General features: G+C 39.4%; 4 protein-coding genes across 4 annotated transcripts; 2 read left to right on the top strand and 2 right to left on the bottom strand.

Annotated features, from left to right (window-relative positions):
* Window positions 1–882: 882 nt before the first annotated feature.
* On the top strand, window positions 883–3,339 carry AK88_04833 (uncharacterized protein; the record flags this gene model as incomplete). The annotated part of the gene is made up of 4 exons (XM_012482437.1): window positions 883–1,004; window positions 1,273–2,597; window positions 2,775–2,836; window positions 2,992–3,339. The coding sequence occupies 4 exons, from the start codon at window positions 883–885 to the stop codon at window positions 3,337–3,339; spliced, it is 1,857 nt and encodes a 618-aa protein (XP_012337860.1).
* A 1,892-nt stretch (window positions 3,340–5,231) lies between these two features.
* AK88_04834 (uncharacterized protein) lies at window positions 5,232–9,545 on the top strand (the record flags this gene model as incomplete). Its single annotated transcript, XM_012482438.1, has 2 exons — window positions 5,232–9,373; window positions 9,506–9,545. The coding sequence occupies 2 exons, from the start codon at window positions 5,232–5,234 to the stop codon at window positions 9,543–9,545; spliced, it is 4,182 nt and encodes a 1,393-aa protein (XP_012337861.1).
* Window positions 9,546–10,248: 703 nt separating this feature from the next.
* On the bottom strand, window positions 10,249–14,251 carry AK88_04835 (uncharacterized protein; the record flags this gene model as incomplete). The annotated part of the gene is made up of 8 exons (XM_012482439.1): window positions 10,249–10,350; window positions 10,536–10,694; window positions 10,870–11,059; window positions 11,203–11,311; window positions 11,462–11,537; window positions 11,657–11,769; window positions 11,916–11,989; window positions 12,144–14,251. 8 exons carry the CDS (start codon window positions 14,249–14,251, stop codon window positions 10,249–10,251), a joined length of 2,931 nt encoding a protein of 976 aa, XP_012337862.1.
* Window positions 14,252–15,226: 975 nt separating this feature from the next.
* AK88_04836 (uncharacterized protein) lies at window positions 15,227–20,725 on the bottom strand (the record flags this gene model as incomplete). The annotated part of the gene is made up of 1 exon (XM_012482440.1): window positions 15,227–20,725. One exon carries the CDS (start codon window positions 20,723–20,725, stop codon window positions 15,227–15,229), a length of 5,499 nt encoding a protein of 1,832 aa, XP_012337863.1.
* Between the last annotated feature and the right edge of the window lie 857 nt (window positions 20,726–21,582).

A 21,582-nucleotide genomic window follows, 5' to 3' on the forward strand; every position in this document is an offset into this window, starting at 1 on the left:
CCAAGCAAGTATGTAGCTCCTTTGCACATGCATCAATGAGAAATGCGCAAAAGTCGGGGGGTTACAACCCAAAATTGCCCTTTTACTCTCACTTCCATACGAAGGAAGGGAGGGGGAGGGAAGAAAGAGGCTACCCAGTCGCGTTCTATTTCCGTACGTCGTTCTAAACGCGACACACGCGCTGCATGTGGTATGTTGGAGGATGCTTGAACAGGTGTGAAGCGACCAAAAACGTTGCAATTGGGAGATTGAAAAATGTGACAATGTTGAGCAGTCGCCCCTTACACGTACATTTGTACACGTTTGAATAAGCGTATGCCTGTGCGCGTAACCACTTCTAGTCCAGGGAAAAGCATAAAGGGTAATACTTTCTGAAGCACGCCAGCATAACGTAGATGGTAAAAATGGGTTTGTGTTTCTACATACAATTTTTGCATGTCATTTTTCCCCTTTGTGCAGCGTTCGCATGGGTTAGGCGGCAAATATAGCTGAGCGAACTAGGAGAAAAAAAAAAAAAAAAAACACATACGTATAGTGCATACGCAATGTGTTTTCAGCACGTATATGCACGTAACTCACAACTGGCTGTGCATACGCTAAGGTACAAGCTGCAGGACGCGCATTGAGTGGGCGCCCCTTCAAAACAGTACAGAGCGCAATTGGAAAAAAGTGCAGCTCGGTGTGGAGCTCGCCGATGGGTACCAATGCTCCAGTTAGTGCTCGCAAACGGGCTGAAGTAAAAAGCGGCCCAATTGAAACAAAATAAAAAAATACAGATAAAGGAACAAAACTGACGCAAGTTCCCCCAATCCGTGGGTACCCCCTCCCGTACAATTTTTACGCTTCAATATTTACGCGGCCAAATCCCTCGAATTGGCCACAATGGGAAAACACAAACACAGCAAAGATAAGTTGTACATTTTGCAGTCAGAGTATAGAAGAGATGCCTTGATAAAGAAGCAACACAAGTCCAGGAATTCAACCTTCCTCCCTTTTAATTACTGGTGAGCAGTTTTTCCATACATATGTTACACTGTCCCAAGAGAAAAAAAAAGAAAAAAACACTACACGTATGGGGCAGCACAAGAGCGTTCTCACGTGCACGTATATAAATATATATAGATGTATATGCGTTTATGTATGTACCCGCTGAGGGCTACATTTTCCCCCGCCACTGTATTTCGTTGTGCGCCTATGTGAAGGCATGTCCTGATGCAGTGGGTCCAACCCCTATACCTGACTCATGTCACCAACATTGTTCCCCTTCTTCAGCTGCATAAGTCTAAGGCCCTTCAGCGACCCCTACTGTGATGAAGATGGAAGGCTGTACGATAAAAAAAGTGTTTTAGAACAAATGGCCAAGGGGGAGGAGGAAAGGAAAAAAACAGAACCAAGGATTGACCTGAAAAATCTAATTAAAGCAAATTTTTACAAACACAATAATGAGTACATATGTCCAGTGACGAGAAAGTATTTTAATCAACACTCAAAAATTATATTAAATAAAAAAACGGGGAATGTGTACTCCTCAGAAATATACAAATTATTTCAGAACAAAAAGGACATGTTTGATCCAATTACCCATGACCCGATGGAAAAGACAGACTTGATTGTCCTACAGGACCCCCTACATAAAACAACCAAATCAAATGAACTCAGCCAAAACTTTCTTCAGGACAAAAAAATAAAAGCTCAATCGATTCAGGATAATGGGGCCATTATGAGTATCCTTCACGAAGTGCAAAAGAAAAAGGGGGATGTAAAAAGTGGGCAAGACAAATATGAACATGCCCAAATGGAGAAACATCCTTGGGGGAAAAAGGGAGACAAAAATGATACAACTCAGAATAAAGAACAAGGCATAGATGGAACACAAATGGAAAGAGGAGATGGAAAGTACCTGTTCTCCTCTCTAAACTATGCTGGCCAAGATGATCAAGAGGATGACAGCGAAAATGAAATAAAAATAAAATGTGAAAATTATAGTGACAATAAATTAGCGCAAAGTGTAACTTCAACCATATCGAATGTTACATACAAACATAGCTTTGTATACCTTCCTGAGAATCAAGTCCAAGATATGATTTATGAGCAGGTTCGAAAAAACAAAAAAAACAGTTACGTGAGACTTATAACGGATATAGGCATGATCAACATGGAACTCTATGCCTCCACTTTGCCAAAGCTGTGCCACAATTTTTTATTCCTCAGTGAATATAAATATTATGACAAAACGGACATTTTTAAAAAGGATAAAAAGGAGGATATCGTTTATTTTGGTTCTTGTAAAAATAATTACCATTTAGCGGCATCCGGATTTTATTGGAGAAAAAAATTAAAAAAACACAAAATGAGAAACAAAATAAATGACGAAAGGGCTATGCAAGCACTCAAAGAATCCATAATGACGGTACATAGCGACGACGATAGTGATGTGGCAATTAAATATGTGAAACATAGTGGGCACAAACCCCCCTCGGAGAACAGCTGCTTTGGAAATGTGTACCTCTTTAGGTACTACAATCAGATGTACTCAAACATGTTCTACATTTCCCTGGCGGAGAAGTACACCACGGGGGATGCCTGCGTGGGAAAGGGTGAGTCCGACGTGTCTGCAGACTTCAGAGCATTTGCGCTTCCTTGAGAAAAAGCAACCGCCGTGTGTGAACATAAGTTCTGACGAAACCAGCCAACAAATCGTTACCCTAATTGCGCGCATTGTTTTACGCTACCACATATATATTTTTTTCCCCCCTTGCGCATTCCTCACGCAGTTGTAGGCGGAAATGAAACCCTCGAGAAGCTGAAAAATCTGGACCCCACTTCAACTAGTGATGTAATATTTGAAATATGGACAGAAATTGCGTTGTCCCGGATAAGCCACATACGTGTGTTTTGATCTTAATGTACCACCCAAGGGTATCACACGCGTTTGTCCACGCCGCTACACAAGTGCTACACAATGCTACACTTCCCCACCCCCCTTCGCAGACTCAGCACACCCTGAACGAAGTCATCATTTACACAAACCCGTTCAAAGACGTCGTCAAAGAAATGAAAGCAAATATGAGAAAAAAAGAGGAAGAGGAGAAGAAGAAGAAGACAAGCGGACAGGAAAATAACACAGATAGCTACATAGACGATGAAAAATACGTCCAGAATAAAAATGATAGTATCGGTAAGTACATAAATTGGAACGACTTCAGGAAAAGTGCAACGGAAGCAACCAACGCAACGAACACCAGTGATGAATTGAGCAAACCCAAACTAAGCCCTTTAAAAAAGGAAACCCACTCAAAATCTAAGCAGAACAGTAGAATGAATTTTTCCTTCTGGTAGAATTAAAGCAGTTCCTCCATGTCAAGAAAAAAAAAATATACAAATAGATAGAAGTTTTTTTTTTTTTTGTCAGCCAAAAGGCATAATTTCCAGGAACGGAATAAAAAAGGCACGTATCAGTAACTGCTTCACCCTTAACGGCTTTTTTTTTTTTTTGGCGAACACTTTTTTTTAGATTCTGTTTGAGAACGTGATATTACGTCACGCATATGTAACTACAATGCTTTGTACGGTTAAGTTACACTGTCATGCTGCATATGCAAACTGTCCTCTCACAGTTGTGTATGTTTTTTTTTTTTTTTTTTCATTTTCCCCCTCATTTCTCAATTTTCCTTTTTTGTTTTTTTGGTAATTTTTTTTGGGAATTAATGTTTTTTACTTTCACGTTTACACGCTCACTTTTATTTCACTTTTGCGTTGACTTTTTCTTCTCTTTCCCTTGCGCGCGTCCTTACCCATTGTCCCCATTTGGCAATTTTTACATAAACATTTTTTGCCTACAAAATAAATAAATAGCCAGTCCCCCCTCTCACAACACATCCCCGCCATATATATGTTTGCCTTTTTTTTTTCCATAAAATGTTTGTATTTTAAATTTTGGCATATTTTGCGCGACCGTTTTTTTTGCTAATTCTTCCTTTTTTTTCAAAAATCGTTTTTTTCGTATGTATATATAAAATTAAAAAAAAAAAAAAAACAAATTTGATGTTTTTCCTTTTAATTTTAAAATTGTATGAAAACAGAGGGAAAAAAATATATATATTCGCCATATTGTATATATAAATATTTGGGGAAAGCGCTTTTTTTTTTTTTTTTTTTCATGCAATTAAAAAATTTTTTTTTTATATATATTTTTGTTTATACCAAACGGTACTTTTTTTTTTTTTTCCTTGTTTTCCTTTTGTTTTTTTTTTTTTTGTCCCGCCTTTTATATTTATAACTATTTAGATTCTAACTAGAAAAAATAGAAAACATAAAAAGTACAGGCATTTGAATTAGTGATGCAGATAATGCATTGTAACTTTTTTTTGTTGTTTTTAATAATTTAATATTCACTGAAAAACAACATAAAAAAGTCATGTATATTTTCGGACAGCGTGAAATCAGCGCAGTCGTGATGGGCAACGTCCGCATGTATTATAAATAGGTAAAAATATATTACGCATGCAGGTTAAAGGCATTTGCGTTGTTTACATTTGTGTACGTACTACACTACACTAGTGAACTTACCCAAAAGTCACACTTGGGTAGATAGGCGAACAGATAAGCAATCGGAAGAAACCATTTCTCTCATGAATATGTTACCCAGAAGTTTTCACAGAAAGGGCACAGCACATGGATTGATAGAAAAAAAAAAAAAAAAAAAAAAAAAAAAAAAATACAACAGCGTAGAAAGAAGCCAAATCAGTACTTCTCTCACAAATTTGTATCCAAAGGGTAGATTTTTCCTTTTCCGTCCTGGCACCTGTCCGTGCGTTTTCCCCCCTTTTTTTTTTTATAACACCTTTCAATATGCATAAATCTTGAGCTTTTCCTCGACAATGCAGTAATGAAATGCGTTTTTAAAAAAAATAACACACTTTTAACTTGAAGAAAAAAAAAAAAAAAAAAAAAAACGCACTTGCTTATTTTTGCTTACATTGGGGAATAGTTATGGATAATTAGAGAAAGGAACAAGAGAAGAGGCGTATAATTTAGAACCTAATTAGAAGCACCTCATCACCCCCCCACACACATACACACATAGGTGTGCAGCCTTAGAGGAGCAAAATCCTAGAGGTGTCAAGACCACACAGCGCAAAAGGCCAGGGCTTTTAAAATGCGGGTCGAGTCAGCAACGCGCACATGACGCCAAATGCCCCCTGCCTAGTAAAATTTAAGATTCATAAGAAATGGAAGATTTTGCCTATATAGATAAAAATGTTTATATAAATCTTCTTGTGACCATTATAAATAAATGCAAAGAATATCTTCTAGGGATAGGAATATTGAAATTGCTCTTTTGCTTATGCATAGTGCTCATTAGTATCATCTTTGCTCGTCGTAAAAACAAAAAGAAGAAAAAGGTCAATATATATATACAGATAAATAATGTGCGCCACGGAAACGGCAAAAAGGAAGCCGAGCTAGCGGAGGACCAGAAATGTTGCGCGGCCAATGAAGAAGCACAAATAGTAGAACCCACCCTTTCACAAACGCGTGAACACACACATGTAGAACAAATGAATAATGAATTTTATCATATAACGTATAGCCCACATATATTTGATATAAAAAGTATTAACACAACGGAATTGTGTAACGTATGCAATGAAAGCATCTACTCATTTATTTTTTTCAAAAAAGACATTTTCGAATGCGTGGTGTGCAGAAATAAATGCCACATAGAATGTGCCCCAAACTCAAACTTGATGACCTGCAAAACGACCGTGTTCTTCAAAAATAAACATAAGTTTATAAGAATTAGGAATTGCATGTGGAATAATAAATGCAATATTTGTAGTAAAAAATTTTCCTACTTCTCCTTTCCTCCCTTTGTCAAACAGTATATATATAAATGCATTTGGTGCAACAAATATTTTCATGTCCACTGCATAGCGAGAGTTGCAAAAAAAAAAAATCAAATACATGATAAAAAAAAACAAGTGAAGGATGCAATTTGTACATATGGAAATAACAAGTATGTCCTTCTCCCGTATGAAGTTGCCATTAAAGAAAACGTCCTTCTAGACTTCTTGACCAATGCTTACCACCGTGTGAACGAGGCAACAGTGGGCAAGGATGAGGTGGTACTCAGTTACACCGTCAATGCTTTCGATGAGACGCCCCATCATAATGGAACGGGTCAGTTGAACCCACAAGAAACAAACGCAAAAGAGAAGAAACCGGAACAACACACGAAAGGAAGAAAATCATCCCTTCTTAGCAACCACGCACCAGATGAAAAGCTCTGCCTGGACTATATAAACCACTTTTCCATGTTTCACAAAATGAGAAAATTTAAATCATTCCACAATTGTTTAAAAGCAAAAAATAATATAATCCCAGTGCATGAAAACTTTCTTCTGAATTTCTTCCCCATGCATTTACCAATCTATGAAATAAAAAGTAGTAGAAGAATTCTCCTCATTTTTCTAAATGTAAAAAGTGGAGGCCAAGTTGGAAAAAAACTCTACCAAGAATTGCTCATGTATTTTAACCCCCTACAAATCATAAGTATAAAAAGTGAAAAAAATGTGTTAAATGCCCTCAATATGTATAAGGAAATGATGTGCCTCAACAGAGTAATCATCCTTCTATGTGGAGGGGACGGAACCATAAGCATCTTCGTCGACACGTTATTAAAATTTTTTGCAAATGAAGTTGCCATGGATACTCTGCAGGCAAAGAACAAGGGCAAATATAACAACAAAATGTTTGGGGATGATAAAAAAAATGAACAAGTTCTTGTCTCCACCAAAAATACATTCCTAAATAAAACCATCATGAACATTACGGCAAAGTTGAAACACAATAAAGACGCACTTAGGAAAAAGTGGGCAAATAATATGACCTCACAAGCAAAAAAGCCAAGCACTTTTTTTTTAAAAAAAAGAAGTGAGAAGAATGCTGATGGGGAAAATGCAGACCATTGTAGTGACGATGACGATGATGAGGGTCACATAAGTGAGGAAAACGCCGAAACGTACTTTGGGAATGACTCCTGTTCAGCGCACGTGTGGGGCGAAAATCAAAGTGATGAGTTCGCGCCGAAGCTCATGCCCAATGTAAAGGGTGCGTTTGCAGGCGGTAGACGCATAGACGATTCCGCCACCCTGAATGATGAATTGAAGGGAGACTTAATTAGTCAGTTGAGTGGCTACTTAAATGAAGATCTGCGTCAACACCTGAGTAACGATCTGAATAGCGAAATGAATGGCTGGAGCTCTGGGCAAAGCAGCCCCAAGGATCTGGCCAAATGGGGTACAGAAGCCAAGTACGGAAACGGAAAGTATCTGTACATCCTGGAAAAATTGAGGAACTTCAAAAAAAAAGGAGATGAAAAGGAGGACAATGGAGAAAACGGAGGTGAACTCTGCGAAGACGAAGCCTACAAGGGAAGCACCGTGAAGAGCTTCCAAAATGAAAACTCCATGATGGACAAATACTACAATAGCAATACACTCTTATATAGTAATTGTACAGAGAATAATAATGAGGACTCCTATTTTGAAGCCCGAAGCGGGCAGGAAAATGAAAAAATGTTTGACAATATTCTTTACCATGATTATAAGGAAAAGTCCACCAGTTGTTTACCAATGAAAACCAAATTAAATGAAAATTCTCCTTCCTATTGTCAGGAGGGTAATGAAGGAGTGAACCCAAATGATGAACCGGACGGGACCTTGGGGCCCAACCAAAACAAGGTAGACAATAAGCAGCACTCTGGTAATGGTACCAGTTCGAACTACAGTAATGGAAATTCACTTAACAGCGGCACCGCTGATTGTTATGGCGGCACTCCAGGGTATCTCTGCAATGGGGACGATGTGACACCCCGCCAGGGTGCCTTCCCGGGTGCTTTCCAGGATTGTTGCGAGCATAATTACGAGCATAATTGCGAGGGTAATTGCAAGGATGATTGCCAAGGGGATCTAAAAGGGAAGACCCCCCTGAATGATGGACTCTCCAAATTGGAAGCGGTAGATCCAGAGCGAAGTGATGAAGGCGTCATCTTCCAAATAGATAATGGGTACAAAGTTGTGCACTCAAAGGAAAAAAAAAAAATTATAAAAAACGTTACCAAAGGTGAAGATAAGGAAAAAATATCACACAAACATTCTCTGGAATCGTACATAGCATCTACACCTATCGGTATACTCCCGCTAGGAACAGGAAATGATTTAAGTTACAGTCTAGGATGGGGGTGCGGGTACAATAACGACCCATTGATGTACTTAAACCAAATAAAAAGTGCAAAAAATAAATACATAGATGTATGGAACATGAAAGCTTATGACCTAAACAACAATATCATTTTAAACAATAGCTTCATAAATTATTTCGACTTTGGACTAATCTCCAGATTAGCTCTCCATTTTGATAATATCAGGAAAAAGTTCCCCCATTTTTTTAATAGCAGAATTGGAAATAAAATACTGTATGGAGAAGTAGGGTTCAGGGATCTCTGCTTCAATACATACAAATATAAATTAAACAAAAATATAAAACTTTACTGTGATGGGAAAAAGGTCAAAATTGATGAGGACATAGAAAGTGTGTGTTTGATTAACATCCCCTACTTTCTTGGAGGAATTAAAATATGGAAAGATGATGAAAAAGATAAAAGCTACCATTCTGATATTGATAGGCAAAAAGAGGAACATGTTAAAAGGAAGACAAGTAAAAAGAAAATGAAGGAACCACAAATGGATGGAAACAAATCAAATAACACCTCCAGCAATAGCAGCTTTATTGGATGCTCAATGAATGATAATGTGCATAATGAAAATAACGTAGGAGTTCTTTCGAACAGTTTCAGCGAGGGAACTGGCCATCCTTTTGATGACCATAAAAAAATGGCCATGGCAGAATTTATAAAAAGTGCTGCTTTAGAACATTCATCTGGGGAAAATCTCAACCCTTCGGAGTTTTTCCAAAATGAAAAAACAAATGAGATTACACCTTCACAAAATGAAGGAGTCAATCATCCACAACAGGAACAGAATCCTTCCCCCTCAATGAATGAGCAGTCATTCGACTATAGCAACATATACAAATCGCACAGACTGGACTTTTACAGGCAAAAAAAACGGAAGCAAAAGTACAGAAAGCAAAAGATGGATGACAAAGTTATTGAAGTAATCGGATTTCGTAATATGTTCCACATCCTTCAGGTGCAGATCGGCATGTCCAGTGCGATTAAACTCTGCCAGGGCAGTGACATCAAGGTTAAGATTGACAAAACGTTTATTCAAAACAAGAATAAAATTTACTTCCAGTACGATGGAGAGCCAGGCTTTCTCAACATTCATAAGTTGCATTTCACTCATAAGTAAGGCGCAGCGCGAACGGACGGTGAAACAGGCCCACCCGCCATTTGTCCATTTTTCCATTTCCTTGACTCCCCCTTCGTCCATACCGCGTTTCCAATTCCTCCCCCCTGTCCCTTTCCCCCCCATCGCAGGTGCCAATATTTGTTTTTGTCTCCTAAGGACCCAATTTGATGCACGCTCGGAAAAAAAGGTTTTCCCCCTTTTTTTTTTTTTTTTTTTTTTTTTTTGTAAAATTGCATGCCCTTTATTTTATACATAGCGTGCGTTTATGGTGTTATTTTATTATATTCTATATCTCATTCGATTTGTAATTTTTTTTTTTGTGTCTCGCTTCGCTCCCGCTTTTTCCTTTTTTTTCTTTTTTTTGTGTTTGCATGATTACCTCAGCGTTGCTAACGAATAGACCAACGGCGTGCCTTTGAAGCCACGCGCGAGGTTTTTCACGAAAAAGTTAAACCTTTACGTGACCATTAATATAGTTGTCCAAAGGTATCCGCTCATTTAGACAGACACGCACACCTACTGCTCATCAAATTTTTTTTTCTAACTTCCTACCCATTTACCGCAAATGAATTCCCCAATTTAAATTTACGCATCATAGTAAATTAAAGTTTTAAAAATAAATCACACAGCGTTATATAAATGTGAAGCAAAATAAAAAAAAAAAAACAAAAAGGGGGAAATGGCTAACTGGAAAAAAATGCGCGTTAAAAAAAAAAAAAAATTAAAAAGTAAACAAACGTGAAAAAAAGACAAAACAAAAATTAAAGCCACATACTGCGCAGCACAGTATGCATTCCCCCCATTTGTGAAGATGCAAATGGGACAAATGTGTCGACGCGCCGGTTTGCCGCACAGCTTTGACCCGCGTGTGCTACTTCTTCTTTTTCTTCTGCACAGTTTGCCGGTTCAACAACTTGTACTTTTTGGAGTCATTTTTGCTTAGCGTGATTGCGTTGCGGCATCCTTTTCCTCCCTGGAAAAGTTGAAATGGGGGCAGTGGTGAAAGGTGTGTGGGCGCGCGAAAAGGGGGCATACGTGTATGCACACACCATGCGCATGTTGCGCGTGCATGGATAATATATAACCCGTATTGTACACGTGGCACAACGTCGGTTAATGCGCACGACGTTTTTTTTTTTTTTTTCTCATTTCGCAAACCTCCCAGAAGTTCCCGCCTTTCTTCGTCTTCTTGTCCCGCTGACATACACACACATCATCATCATCAAATTCACGGAAACAGAATCCGCAAATGACTCTCTTGGCAATGCCACATTCGTGGTTGCTATTTAAATCATGGCAAGTGGGGCACGGAAATATCTTTAAAAAAAAAGGGAGAAAAAAAAAAAAAAAAATAGCGTAGGATGGGGGAGCAGCAAAAGGTGTAGTGATGTTGTATCTTCAAAAAATGGGTGGTAAACGGGGAAAGGCGCACAAACCAAAAGGGGTGCACATACACATTGCGGTGGTTTGTCAATACGCGGCAAACGCTCACCTTGTTACAACAGGGGAATTTGAAGAGGCGATGGGACTTTTTAAAATGCTTGCACGCACCATCCTTCACTTCTATATTATTTACTTTTATAACGTTTTTGAATTTTTCTATCTTCAAATTGTTCGGTGTAGGTACAGCCTTTTTGTTGGACTTTTTTTTCGTGAAAAGTTTGTTTATCATGTCATCGATTCTGCAAAGGAGGGGGGGGAACAGCGTGTTGTACCATATGAACACCCACAAAAAAGTTTGCACTCGTGCACGCATTGGGGGGCATAAAGTGTGCACGTGCGTGCCCCTCTGTTGGTGCACACAAAAGCACACGAATGGCTTTACTTTTTTATCGCGGCATTGTTTGCGCTAACTATCTCGTCAAAAGAGAAACCGCTGTATTTGAACTCCAGCTTGGTGAAGCACTTCTGGCAGTTGATGTGCATTTCTTTTCCTGTCACGGGGGGTGGAGGTAAATAGCGTGTCGGTAAAAAAAAAAAAATGACGATGCGCAAGTGGGTGTCTTTTCATCCATATACACACACAGGCGTGATGGGCAACTGTCCTTCCCCTGGCACAACGCCCATCCAATTTGAGGCAGTACCTGAAGTGACATTCTTCAGGATGCTCTTCCTCCCGCAGCTGTCGCAATTCACACTGTAATCCCCACTTAACAAGTCCTAAAAAAGAAAGGGGGAAAAAAAAAAAAATAATGTAAAAATGAGGAAACAATAAATGTAAGGACGACGTCACAAAAAAAAAGAAAAACTCCGTGGAGTCGTTTCTACCATAGGCTTACCATCAGCGAGCACTGGTTAAACTTCAAAACACACACGCAACTGTTCTCCATGAAGCAAATATTTCTGTACACTTCCACAACAGCATTGCTGCTGCAGTTCACGCAGGTGCAAACTATATGCAAAGAGGGGGGTGGGGGGTGACAAAAAACAACATCATGATTATGCCACAATGAAAACAAAAAAAAAAAAAAAAGACAACAACAACAAAAAAAAAACGCCTGACGCACCAAATGCTCAGGGCGCACATTTCTGCTCTACCTAACTGGGGTGCATCTTTGCTCGTCGTGGTGACATCAAATGTGTTGCAGCACCGGGTGCAAAGCAGCTGTAGCCTTGGGGGATAAAAAAAGGGGGGATACGTGGGCATGTATATGTGAAGAGAGCACATATGAAGTGTACACATGTGGGGCGTGCTCAGCTGCTCTAGTGTTCTGGCGATGGTGACCCCCCCATCACTATGCGCAGGTCCCTGTTGCAAGCACCTACTTCAACTGGATGGCCTTGTACAGCGATATATTTTTAATGTGGACGTTTCCAAGCACAAGACTCTTCCCCGTTATGTTGGCATTGTTGTTTATGTTCATATCGTCGCTGTCAATGTCCTGCTCGAGCTCCTCATTATTGGCCTGCTCATTGCCTTCCTCATCCGGTTCGTTCGCTTCGTTCTGTGCGTTCGGTTGGAGTTTGCTCTGCCGTTCCTGCAGCTCCTTCTCCTCCATCTTTTTCTTCTCCTTCAGAACGATGAACCTGCAGTAGAGGAACCGCTTCAAGCAGTCCTCTGGACCCTTGGTCTTCACAATTGCGCTAACCTTTTCCCATTTTTCTGGGCAATTTTTTAAATCCTTGTAAACCCTCAACCCTTCCTCAAGCAGCGTCTGTTCCTCCATCTTCCAGTTCATTACTTTTTTTTTTTCTTCTTCTCTCTTCAATTTCCTCACATTGTCATTCGCATTTTCTCTACCTCGCATCGGTGGGGTATCCTTCTGGTAGGTACCTCCATTGGGGGTCTTATTTATGTTGTCCTTTTTCTCCACATCGTTATTCATGTTTTGCCCGTTCGGTTCTGGCCTTGACACTTCCACCACGTCATTATTTTTCACCTCCTGATGAATATAATATGACCCACTTTGGCCTCTTTCAGTTTCTTTTTCAAGTAGAGCCCTTGTACAAATATTTGCAACCATATTGACTTGGTTAGATTCGTTTAAATAATTATTTGCCAGCGTGGAGGTACTTTTCTCATTGGTTTCGTGAAGACTATAAGTGAAATGTTCTTCTGATTTCTCGTTCAGATTAAATTGGGAATATGTTTTCCCCTGACTGGGATGATGGACTTCATTTGTGTGTGCAAAATTTTGTTGAAATGAGTCCACCAATTGGTCCACCTCAACCCCACGTACTTCTTTTTGTCTTCCCCCCTTTTCATGTTCACCAGTGTGATTACAGTTGGTATTTTTTCCGCTTCCCCTTCTCTTCACAATGTTACTGGGGTAATTCATGTCCGTGTTGCTGCCGTGTGTGTGGGGATTATTCAAAGGGGAGGGAACCGCATCACCGCTGTTATGTATATTTCCATTTTGCTCTCTCCTTCCTCCTTGTGCCGCCTTGTCGGTTCTCCTTTTAGGGTAGTAATGATGTCCCCTATCCTTTGTTCCCCTACCAATGGGTTCGTTCCGGTAGCTACCCCTTTGATGATAATCGCGATTGCTCCTTCCACTATGGCTGGAGTAAACAGCGTCTAACTTTTTATAATGGTCCACCATCCTTTCCCTTTTGACGTAATCGAATCTATTATAATAATTTGCATTTGGTTGTTCCCTCACAAATTTCCCATCACTATAATGATTTCTCTTCCCCTGCTGGAGGGTCCCCTTATGCTGCTGCCCCCTGTCCACATGGTTCGCCTCAACACTTTTTCCATCCTTTTTGTCACTCAAATTTTGGTTGGACATATCCCCCACGTGTGCGCTCTGCTTTATTTCACTAACCATGTGACCATTGCTGGTTATCTTTTTTTCACTACCCCCCTGCCGCCTTTGTTCCCTATTTGGAACAGTCTTGTGTTTCCCATGCAGGTGTGCATAATCCATTTTGTTATTTTGGTCCTCTCCAAAAAAACTGATTTCTTCATTTTTTAAATTAAAATTTATTTGTTCATTGTTCCATTCGTTGACGACATAATCATTTTGTGTGCCGCTTTTTTTTGCGCACGTTTTCCCGTTAATGTAAATTTTTTTTTTACTTCCACGCACATCCCTTCCTTTTTCATCCCCGTGGTTATTTTTTTTTTGCGAACAATTATGTGTGCGGGAGATTCCCTCCTCTATAGCACTATTCCCTTCACTGTGTATGTCCACCTTTGATTTGCTTTTCTTTTCAGTCGAGGGGAGGGTAACAGCATTTGCGTTATACCTCGGGGAAAAACTGCGTATTATTCCTCTTGCCAGATCATCAACACCGGCCCTCAACATCAGTTGGGTGTCCCCTCCTGCCCGGACAGTACCGTTAGCGCCGTTGTTCACCCGGTTGCTTGCATAATGACTGCCTCCCCCACGCAGCCTCCCAGTTCCTACCTCCGCCATAACACTCGTCATTGATATATATATGGCGCCAATCGCGCGGGAATTTCAAAGTTAAATTTTCCAACCCCCCACCAAGAATAACCTACAGTCATTTTCAAGCGCTAGTTGGCACACAAAATCAGGATTTTTTTTTTTTTTTCTCTGTGCCAACCGGAGGAATAAATCACCAAGCCACAAGAATAAACAGCACCGTGCTTTGAAAAAATATAAGCTTGTAATTTCGATTAAAAAAAAAAAAAAGGGGGAAAAGAAAGTTACTAAATTGTGCTAGTTTGAGATTTTAAAAGAAAAAAAAAAAAAAAAAGGAAAATAAAATAAAATAAAGTAACATAAGATATAACATAAAAAATGCTCAAGCTATAATGGTGTATATAATATATATATAAACATATAGGTAGCAATGGGATTGAACCACAGAGGCCAATTCTTTTTCACCTCACGTTTTGACGTCGCTCTGCTTTGAAGGGTGTTGTCAACGTGCATTAGCATTCCACAGAGAGCAATGTAACAATTGGTGTATGTTACCATGTGTATATAAAATATGTGCATGCTACTGACCCTTCATGGGGGTATAAAATTGCGCCTATGTTATATTCATACAACGTTTGGCGCGTTGTTAAAGACCTCTCACTCTCACCATGGTGTAAACATGACACGAAATTAATCCCGATGCAGATTTGTGCGTTGATCTATCTAGTAAAACTTATGTAGGGGTGTATGTTGAAAGATTTTTTTTTTTTTTTTTTTTCATTTTTTAGGAACGACACATGCATATGTACATATATATATATCATTTAAAACGGACATGACAAAATGTGTTGCTGGTTTTTTTTTTTTTTTTTTTATATATATGCCATTATTTTTAAAAAAAGAATTGTGCAGCCAAAGCCTAGTTAAGAACTTAAAATGCTAGGCCAGAGAAAAAAAAAAAAAAAAAAAAAAAAAAATTACACGTGGCGCCTCTCTGCATTTTTTATTGTTTTATTTTTAAAGCTCCATGTTAAGAAGGAAAAGCAAAATGAGCAATAAGAACGACAAGCTTAGGAAGCTGGAAGAGCTACAGAAAACTCCCTGGAAGAGTGGCTCAGAACCTTCTTTAGTACATTTACACACAATTTCCTTATTGTCAGGCATACTACATTCAGCTTCAGGGGCACAACCACCATTGTTATCCATACAAGTCATATTCGGTGCTGGCACACACTTGCCTGATACTTCTTTAAAGGTTAACAAACATCTCCATTCTTCTGTTCCGTCCAAGTACCTATAGCAGGCTGCATTATCAGGCACAACGGTATCTGTACATTTATGATCGGAACTTATATGTAACAACTGAGTTTGCACATTTAACAGCTTGGATAATACTTTCTTGGACTCTTCTTCATTAATTAATTTTGAGCTCTTGAATTTTTCCAACAGACCAGAAGATCTTACATCAGTTTCTTTCTTGGATTGTTTGAAGATCTCTAACTTCTCATCCATTTTAGTGTAGTTCTCCAATTTGTTCACAATAATTTCAGTTTCTTTTTTCTCAATCGGGTACTTGTTCATAAATTTTTTTAGGTTGTCCGTATAGATGTGTACCTTGTTCATGAGGGTTTCGTACTCCTTTTGGATGCTGTTCAGGAAAGGCAGATATTTCTTCGCTTCTTCATTCTTGGCATTCAATTGGTCACCATCAGTTTCACTGTCACCCTTTTCTATGCTTTGAATATGTGCATGCACTGCATCCATGTGATTCTTATACAATTCACTCATCTTGTTGAAGTACGCTAGGCCGTCTTTCGCGGTGGCTATATCCTTGTCGATCGACGCACTGATGTACTTGTAGCTTCCTAGCAGCTTCTTCTTCTGCTCATAATCCAGCAGTTTGTATGGGTCCTTCATGATATATTCGCCGGATGAGGAATATTTAAATGGGTTAAAATCAGATTCTAACACACTTAAGAAGTAGCTTCTCTTCTTCAATCTAGAATCTAACATGTCAATTATGTTAGTGTTGAATGCGGCCACGTGATTAGCCAGTTGTTTCTTTATTGTGTTATATATTCCTGCTAATGGCTTTATGTATACCACTTCGTACTCGCTTATTCCTTCTGGTATGATCACTTCAGGCTGCGCATTTTCTGCCTCACCAGTTGTTACTTGGTCTTCCTCGTCGTAGTCGCCATCGTCATCGTTGTTGCCGAACAGGGGGAGAGCGATTACTTCGTCGTAGTCCTGTGCTTTTACGTCTTGTGTTGTCTGTCCGGTTTGTCCTTCTCCTCCTGCCGCTGGTGTTGTTTGTACTGTTCCAGCTGCTGATTCTTCACGTGTTTGTGTTTCTCCTGTTTCTGTTTCTGTTTCTGTTTCTGTTTCTGTTTCTGGTTCTGGTGCTTCTGCTGCTGTTTCTGCTGCTACTGGTGCCTCTGCCGTTGGTCCTGCTTCTTGTTTTACTGGTGGTGCTGTGGGTGCTGATTCTTCTGCTTCTGCTGCTGATTCTTCTGTTTCTTCTGCTGGTGTTACTGGTGGTGTTACTGGTGGTGTTACTGGTTGTGCTGGTGCTGCTGGTAAGGAAGGGCTTGCCTTAGTGGCCACCTTGGGGAGCAAATCTTGGTATTCCTGCAACGCCTTCTTAACTGCTTCACTGTTCTTTTTGTGGTCGCTACCAGTGTATCTCTTGTTGTTTATAATTTCCTTCAGTTCTGTAAAGACGTGGTGCAGTCCACTGGAAAGGTAGGTTATGGTTTCCTTCTCCAAGTTGATGTTATTTCCAAGTCTGCCCTCCATTCTGCTCAACACTCTAAACTTTTCTAAGTTTAGGTAGTTGTCCTCCTTCTGCAAGGACTCTTCACTTAAGGTCTTCAATGGAAAGGGTTCACCTATGTAATATTTGGCTTGTGCCTTATAGTACTTCAACAAAAGCTCGGTGTTCTTAAGTGTATTTTCTACTTCCTTCCTTTCTGCTTCCTTCTTCTTGTTGAAGAAAACGGTGTAATTCTTTAATACACTTGATGGGTTATTCAAAAACTTCTTTCTTTTTTCCAATTTGTTTTTCAGACTTGTGAGTTTTTTAATGTGTTCCTTGCTATTAGAAATTTTGTTCTTCTTCTTCATGAATCTTTCTAATTTTAGCTTATACTTTCCGTAGTGGTCCAAAGACACTTGTATTTTTTCTTTCAGTTGTTCAATTTCAGCACCTAATGTTTCCCACTGTTCTTTATTCATATTATTGATGTTCTCTTTTTGAGATTCGAGGAACTTAGCGAAATAATCGTTGTATGTGTCCATTTGGGATAAGTACCTGTCGTAAGGCTTTTCCATTTGTACAATAGTGACCTTGGGTTCATCCTCGTTGCTAGCTCTCACGGATACGTTTTGTTCCGTTTGAAGTGTCGTTTGTGTGTTGGTTGCATCTGAATCTTGGGTACCTGGAGTTACTGTTGTCGTCGTCGTTGTTGTGGCTACAGGATTAGTAACAACGTTATCAGTGACATTTACTGCTGACTGAGCAGGGGCCACCGCAGGGGATGTCGTAGGGGGTACCGTAGGGGGTGCCGCAGAAGCAGGGGCAGCCGCCGCAGCCGCATTGCTATTGGATGCTTCCAGGAAAGCCTTAATCTTCGTATCCGTGTCTTTGTTCTTATATATGTTGTAAATCATTTCCTTCTGGTACAAGTCAATGTAAAGGTTCTGTAGGTCGTTGATCATGGTGTCATATATAGAGTACATGGCTGGTAAATTGTTTTGAATATTGAATAGGAGGTCTAGTTCATCACATGAGTTTTGATTAATTATGTTTTTCTCATCAGGTGTAAGTTTGTACTGCGTCAGTAGTTCAGGGTTCATGGTGGTGTTGGTTAGGAAAATGTGCTTGTGACATGCGTAAGCGGATTTTAAGAAATCCAAAAGCTTTTCGAGGTATTCCAGTTTAGACATGGTTGGTACTGCAGGTACGGGTGCTGGTGCAGGTGTCGTTGCTGCTGCTGCATCTGCTGGAGCTTCTGTTTTTTGTGCTGGTTCTTCAGCTGTTGTTGCTGATTTTCCAGGAGCTGGTACTTCTGCCTCTGCTTCTGTTGGTTCCTCTGGTGATGATGTTGTTTGTGCGCCTTCTCCTATTGCTGCTGGAGGTGTTTCATGTGTTGCTTCTGATTCTACTGGTTGTTTATCTGTTGTTGCTGATTCTTCAACTGTTGGTCCTCCTGTTGTTGTTGTTTCATGTGTTGATTTTTCAACTACTGATTCTGATTGTTCTGATTTTTCTGTTTGTACTGTTGGTGTTTCTTCTGTTTCTGTTACTGCTTGTTCCCCTTGTCCTGCTGATCCTTCTGTTGCTGTTTGTCCTGTTCCTTGTTGTCCTGCTGATGCTGCTGCTAGTTGTGTTTGTCCTGCTGCTGCTACAGCATCTCCCACAAGGGATGTGGTAGTCGTTTCCTTTGTTTCACTGGCTCCCCTAAGGGATTGTCCCTTGATCACTACCGGTGCCGTGACCGACTTGGCCTTCTCAGTGGTGATCATGGTCTCAATTTTTGGGATAAAGTCCTTCAATTTGTCAATCTCCTTTTTGAGGACAATCAAGTAGTAGGGCTCTGGTTTGTCTCCACTCTTGTACACCTTGGGAATGTACAGGCCGTCCTTGACCTTGGCATTCTTAAGAAGGTTTTGGGCATTTTTCAGAGCCTCTATCTTTTTTAACATCAACACTTTCTGTACTTGTAGTTCCAGAACCCCGGAGAAGTCAAACTTATTGTCCACAATGAGCTTGATTTCATTTTTTCGAATTTCCCTATCTAGCTCATAAATTTCGTTCTTTATTTTCCACTCCATATCGCTAAAGTAATTAATTTCATCATCAGCGATATCTTTCCTTAAGGTGTAGTCCTCCAAATAGGTCAGTTGTTTTTTCAGTTTGTTAATTAGATTGATATTTTGTTCGTAGGTGCATTTCTCTAATTCATTTTTCTCCTTCAGATATGCCTCCCTATTAGTTTTAAATTCATCAAATTTTTCTGCAACAAGAGTGTTGTGGAGTCTTGCTTCATAAAAATAATTAAGTGATGGGAGAAATGCCTGAAGCTTTTGTTTGTACAGCTTCATTTTCTGGTCGTACTCTTGTTGTAGTGCAGGTAATTTCTCTTCTTCCTCTTGAATTTTATTCATAATTTTGTCTAGCAATAATTTTCTCGTGCCTGCATTAATGATGATTCCTTTATTTGGTTGCTGTCCATCATCTGGATTTTGTAAATCACCAAATGATTCCTGAGATTCAATATTTTCTATCAGTTCCAAAATGGTGCTTTCTGGTAGAGCGTAAGTTATTCCGTGTGGGTAGGTCTCTTTCATGGTTGGAACTGTTTTTCCTGGGGCGCTTATGGACTTGGTGCTTTCGGGGGTGACTAGGGTTCCGGCCATCTTTGCCTTCTCCCTCAAGTAGTAGTCCAATTCCTCTGGGTTGGTGAACACACCACCCATGTCGAAGTTCACCGTGTTGGCAATGGCTATGATTTGCTTCTCGAGGTCGGTAATTTTATCTTGGGCTTCTTGCTGTACAGTTGTTACATCTCCAGTGTTGGTATTAGTATTCTTAGCAAGATTTTCCTTTTCTGTTGCGACCTGGTCGAGTAGCGCCTTGATGCTTTTGTGCTCCTTCAGCACATTCACGCGCTTCTCCAGGACTTCAATTAACTTTTGCGCCTCCTCTAGCTGGTTCGTGTAAAATATGATGTTGTAAATGGCTTGGTAAGCGGTTTTCTGCTTGCTGTAGTCTTGATTTGTAGAAGTTGATGGAATATCAAGCAAACCAGAACTTCGAGCAGCATCCGCACTGCCTCTCACAGTTGGATTACCATCAGTTGACTGACCTACAATAACAGCCCCGTTGTTGTTTTGGCCATACGCTTTAACATTCTCCGCAGCAATTAACTCGTTTATTTTTGTTATTGTTTGCTTATTTTTATTAATGAAGGCCTCCATTTTTCCAATATCGTCCTTTATATTGTCCAAGGGCTTCCTATAACCCAACACAACTTTCTTTAGCATGTCCAATTCATTGTCAGTGATTTTTAGATGCTCGGGTATTTTGCAATACTCGTGGGCACACATGTCGTTGAGTTTTGCTCTCAACAAATCATAGTTGAAGTTTACCACGTGCATCAGTTGATTGAATTCTTCGTAGCTCTCCACAAGATATTTTAGACCATTGACGTTCAAGGCCAAATCTTTTATCATGTGTAGCAAGTGGCCATGTCCAGGTAGTTGTAATGCCAAATACTTGCCCACAAAATCTACTATTTTGTAAGCTAAAGGATTAACACGAGTTCCATCAGAACTGCTATCTACCTCAATATCCGTTTGTCCTATTTTTTTTTTGTGGAAGAGCTCGTAGCCATCCACCACCAGCGCCTCCAACTTGTCCAGCTTCAATAGAAGCTGTTTATAATCTTCAGTTTCACAATGACATTTGGTAATGAAAAAAATGAAAGAGAACAAAAGGAGTACCACCTTCATTTTCGAATTCGTCTAATTTAATAATCAAAGTATGTAGTAGTAGTAGGGGTTAAAAATGTACTAACACTGAGACAGCCAAAAAATGGGCATTATTATTTCATCTTAAAAAGTGGCCAACGTTTTTTCCATATAATTTGTGTGTTGGTGGGGTGTGTATGCGGGTACGTGCGCGTGGATGTATATATATATATATATATGTACACATGCAGAAGCTACTAAAACGAGAGTTGGGTCATATAGGTGAAGGGAAAAGCGATGAACGCATGGAGTGTACACGTCACAAGTACGCCTGGCACACGGGTGTTCGTGTATACGTAAGATGGCACAGGCCTTTACACATACATATGCGTACACACGTACACACGACTTCACACATATGCATTCACGTACGTGTGTGTTCTTTACACAATCTGTTTTCGCACAAGTGTTCTATGAAAAAAAATAAAAAATAAAAATAATCTTTTAAAGTGTTCACTTGTTTATCTTTTTTTTTTTTTTTTTTTTTCTTTTTGGTGATGAAATAAACATCATTTCACAATATACACAATGAAATAAAAGAAAGGGAAAAAAAAAAAAAAAAAAAAAAAATTTTTTAAAGTGTTCACTTTTTTTTTTTTTTTTTTTTTTTTTTTTTCTTTTTGGTGATGAAATAAACATCATTTCACAATATACACAATGAAATAAAAGAAAGGGAAAAAAAAAAAAAAAAAAAAAGTGAAAAGAAGCAGCGCGGGGAAAAACAAATTGAACAATTGACAGTTGAAAAGTAAACAGTTAACAGAAACATGAAACAGTTAATAATTTACAGAAAACAGAATTGCACAAAGTTAAACCGAGCGCGCGTTACACACTTTCGT

Source organism: Plasmodium fragile (assembly GCF_000956335.1).
Source record: "Plasmodium fragile strain nilgiri unplaced genomic scaffold supercont1.78, whole genome shotgun sequence".
Classification (NCBI taxonomy): Eukaryota; Apicomplexa; class Aconoidasida; order Haemosporida; family Plasmodiidae; genus Plasmodium; species Plasmodium fragile.